The 4152-nt window shown below is 33.6% G+C and overlaps 1 protein-coding gene across 3 annotated transcripts; it reads left to right on the top strand.

Annotated features, from left to right (window-relative positions):
• The first annotated feature begins 1521 nt into the window (after positions 1–1521).
• LOC132602542 (probable carbohydrate esterase At4g34215) lies at positions 1522–3898 on the top strand. Of its 3 annotated transcripts, XM_060315368.1 has the most exons (3): positions 1522–1625; positions 2115–2599; positions 3457–3898. In XM_060315368.1, the coding sequence occupies exons 2-3, from the start codon at positions 2126–2128 to the stop codon at positions 3661–3663; spliced, it is 681 nt and encodes a 226-aa protein (XP_060171351.1). In that variant the 5' UTR covers positions 1522–1625; positions 2115–2125; the 3' UTR covers positions 3664–3898. The 3 variants fall into 3 exon arrangements, with proteins under 3 accessions (XP_060171351.1, XP_060171350.1, XP_060171352.1); XM_060315367.1 differs by lacking the exon at positions 1522–1625 and having other exon boundaries at positions 1648–2599; XM_060315369.1 differs by lacking the exon at positions 1522–1625 and having other exon boundaries at positions 1648–2599; positions 3395–3599.
• The last annotated feature ends 254 nt before the right edge of the window (positions 3899–4152 follow it).

Raw genomic sequence — 4152 nt, 5'->3', positions numbered from 1 at the left:
TATTTTTAGGTCCACTAATTTGTAAGATAAATAGAAATCTCAAACAACTAGGATCAATTGTGTGAGCCACAAAATTAAAAATTTCCCGTAAACTTATACTCTCTCCGTTCATTTTTACTTGTTCATATTTGACTTGACATGCTCCTTAAGGAGCAATAATAAAACGAAAAATATAATATATCACAATAATTAGTATAAATCATCTAAATAATTAAAATCAATCACATATACCTTAAAAGTTGTGCAACCACTAACAATTTCTTGAAATTTTCAATCCAATAATTATTAATTAGGTTAAAATGGGTATGAAATGATAAATTATCGCCTGATTTTTCAAACTGGACAAGTAAAATGAGCATCTATTTTTAGTATAGTGGACAAATATAAATAAATGGAAGGAGTAATATATAGGAATAGTATAGTACAGTATGGTAAGATGGTATGTCGGTATCTAATTAATTTTCCCAGTCTCAAGACTATGTATGGTCATACATATTCATCCTCACAAACTTAAACATATGAAGCTACAGCTTACTTGGAAACCATCATATGCATTATTTCCAACTTACCACGTGAATCCACAGTTACTCTAGAGCAATCATATATGCAATGCTTAACTTACCATATGAAGCTGCACTCTCATTGGAAACTATCATATGGACTGTCCAACTAATTACCATATGACATCCACTCATGTGTCTCAGACTCAAATGTGGATCTGAAATTTAATGTTTATGGATTCTGAAGTTTATCATATATATATATAAAGGGACAGAGCTATAGTGTTAAAGGGGGTCCGGGCGCTAGTAACTTTTGCGTAAACCCTATATTTGTATTAGAAAAATTCAGTAAAGATAGATATTATTTACTTGCGAGCCCACATAAACAAATAAGCAAATGGTTCGGGGGTAATGCAGACTAGCAAAGCTCTCTCTTTCCTGAGATGTGGGTTTGAAACCCCACCAGTTGCCGGTGTTTTTTCATTTTTTACTATAAGCAAGACTATCTTTTAATTCTCTTTTTTAAAATTAGAAGAAACTATAAAATAGACTCGAGCCGTTCTTTTTCCTTTGGGTAACTTTTTCCCTTTTGGCTATTATACATAATTTCTTTTTAGCACTTTATTTTTTACAACAATATAAAATTGACAAGTAGAAAAAACAAAAAAAAAACACGTTACTTTGCTTGAGGTCATTAGTTTGGCGGTTGTTATACATTAACTTGAGATCGTTCTCCTATCATAAAATTTCGAACCCTCAAACCTCAAATCCTGGCTTCGCCTTTTGATACATATTCAGTAGATTTCTCAATATATATATATATACAACAACAACAACAACATGCCCAGTATAATCCCATAAGTGGGTTTTGGAGAGGGTAGTATGTAGCAGACCTTACCGTTACCTCACAAGGTAGAGAGATTGTTTCCGATAAATACAGACAAAACTACCGTAGAACCAGTACTTCATGCTAGATCCGCTCTGTCTTAACTGGTATTAATTACACAATGGCTTAGTACATTCCCGCCTCATTTGGCTCTCCTCAAGCAAATATCTCTTTCCTGAGCATTTTATTACCGAAGCTACTATATATACGCCAAGAAATTCAAGAAAGCGCCTTTATAGGTATTTTATATCAGCTTTTTAGTTTGCCTGAATAAATTTTAAACACAAATAGACTTAACCTGTACATGCAATCGATCGTTTTTTGCTGCTATATTGCTTATATTACTCAGTACTCTGTAAATAGTAAGTTGCTAATCAAGTAGTAGTAACCAAGCCGTCATCTCAAGACTTGGTAATCATTTTATTTCATATGCATTAATGCATTCCATTGTCAAATTGGCAACAATATCTGTCTTCTCAAGACTTGGATGACTTTTTTGGTCATATCAGTAACGATCCTTAACAATTTACCATGTGAACATCAAACTACATTTTGTCAAACTTAAATAGTACTACTCAATTCCCACAAGTCTCATTTTCCTCTCTTTCAGCCCATGGAAAAAATGTTGTTGTCCTATATTTTCTTGATTCTTTTGGCACACCCCTTTTATGTCAGCCCTGCAGATACAACAACATCAAATGGTAACAAAAGCATATTCATTTTAGCAGGACAAAGTAACATGTCTGGCAGGGGAGGAGTAGTAAACAACATATTTGATTGGTATATTCCACCTGAATGTCAGTCCGATTCATCAATTCTAAGACTAACAAGAGGACTTTCATGGGAAGTAGCAAAAGAGCCAATTCATCAAGACATTGATTACTATGCAATTTGTGGGATTGGTCCTGGCATGTCCTTTGCTAATTCAATCTTGAAAAATGATCCCAAAATTGGTGTGATTGGTTTGGTGCCATGTGCTGTTGGTTTCACAAATATCAGCCAATGGTCTCAAGGATCATTATATTATAACGAAATGTTGAATAGGACTCTGATCGCGTTAGAAGGTGGTGGAACGCTACGAGCACTTCTTTGGTATCAAGGAGAGAGCGACACTTTGAATGTAGAGGATGCCGAATTGTATGAATCAAGACTGCAAAAGTTCTTCACAGATGTGCGAAATGACTTGGATGCGCCATACTTACCTATTATTCAGGTAACTTGATAGTAACATGTATATCAGTATATATAAGTTAAATATATATATTTGTCCAATTTGGGGTGGGATGGGGTGCGGGGGAGGGGGGGGGGTCCATTAAGCGGGTTTTGCATGATTTGCTTTCAACATATAGGCCAACATGTGCCTTGGTTCAGTGTAAAGTTGATCAAAAGTTAGTCTGGTTAATACTAGGACAGTTGTATAAGTTAAATTGTTGGAATTTTTCTTTTTAAAAATATTGATAATAATAGATTTTGATTTGTAAAATCACAGATTACATTGGAATCTGAACAGGAAATTTAAAGTTTAGCCAAAAAACATTAACTGGATTGATTATACGAATAGAACTTCATTCATATACTAAAAAGAGAATATCAATACTTATGAGATGATCTTCAGGAAACAAATCAATGACATTTATTAGGGTAAATATTTAACCACACTGGGTGTTTACACCAAACTAATGCAATTTAATTACCATGGTTAAGTGATTAATGAAGTGAATATATACACTAACTAATTATGGTTAAGTGATAGTTGTATATATTCAAATACATGTGATATATTCATTGATTTGGTGTGAACACCCAGTGTGGATAAGTTTTTACCTTTTATTAGATCGAGGTGAACAATATATCGCGACTATAAAAACGATAAGAACATCACATATTAAGTACAGGTATCTATCATTTCACAGTATCTTACTTCTTCTACGTGAATAGTGTAAATATTATATTGTTCGTGTATATAACTTATAGCATCTTCAATTTTTAATTTTTTTTTAATATGTAGCTCGATAGCGTGCTTATTCGGATCTTTCCCTATGTTCGGGCTTTGTTTGTGGATACACACAGGTGGCATTGACAACAACTTTAGGGCCTTATAAGGAGATAATAAGACAGGCCCAGTTGGGTATTCAACTTCAAAATGTGAAAACAGTTGATGCTAATGGGCTTAAAGTGGGCCCAGATTATGTGCATCTCAGTACTCCAGCACAAGTCCAGCTTGGACAGATGTTGGCTAATGCCTTTTTGGAGTCTGGTTCAGACACAGCCCATTAGGGTATCGAGTGGACCGTTCGGCTGGTTATTCTTAAAAAATTACACCATCTCAATTCTTCGGTTATTTTACAATGTATAACCAATTTATATGAAGGGTTTAATATTTGGGGAGTCAAACAATTCTTTCTTTGATTACGATTTTCTTCAACTCTTTTTATATATTGTGATTAGAATTAAGCAGATTTATAGTACTTTTTATGTAATTTTCAAATATGTAAATTTTATTATAAAGTACTAGAAGAATATATTTTTGAAATTGAGTAAAAATATTAACTGCTTTGACCATCGAACTCCGAACCCCCTCATATAAATTGCAACGGAGTATAATTTTGTTCTGAATATTAGATTCTGAATGTCATTTAGGCCAGCTGATCTAGGAGTTGGTTTACATTTTGGGAAATTGTATTCTAGTCTGTGATAACGATAATATCTATAAATGAGATCGTTACTATTATTGCAGGAAGTCTAAGGTGGCTTGCATATTTAAAG

This window comes from Lycium barbarum, chromosome 7 (assembly GCF_019175385.1).
Source record: "Lycium barbarum isolate Lr01 chromosome 7, ASM1917538v2, whole genome shotgun sequence".
NCBI classification, from domain to species: Eukaryota; Viridiplantae; Streptophyta; class Magnoliopsida; order Solanales; family Solanaceae; genus Lycium; species Lycium barbarum.
The sequence above is the reverse complement of the archived record's forward strand: the minus strand, read 5'-3'. Positions and strand labels throughout refer to the sequence as shown.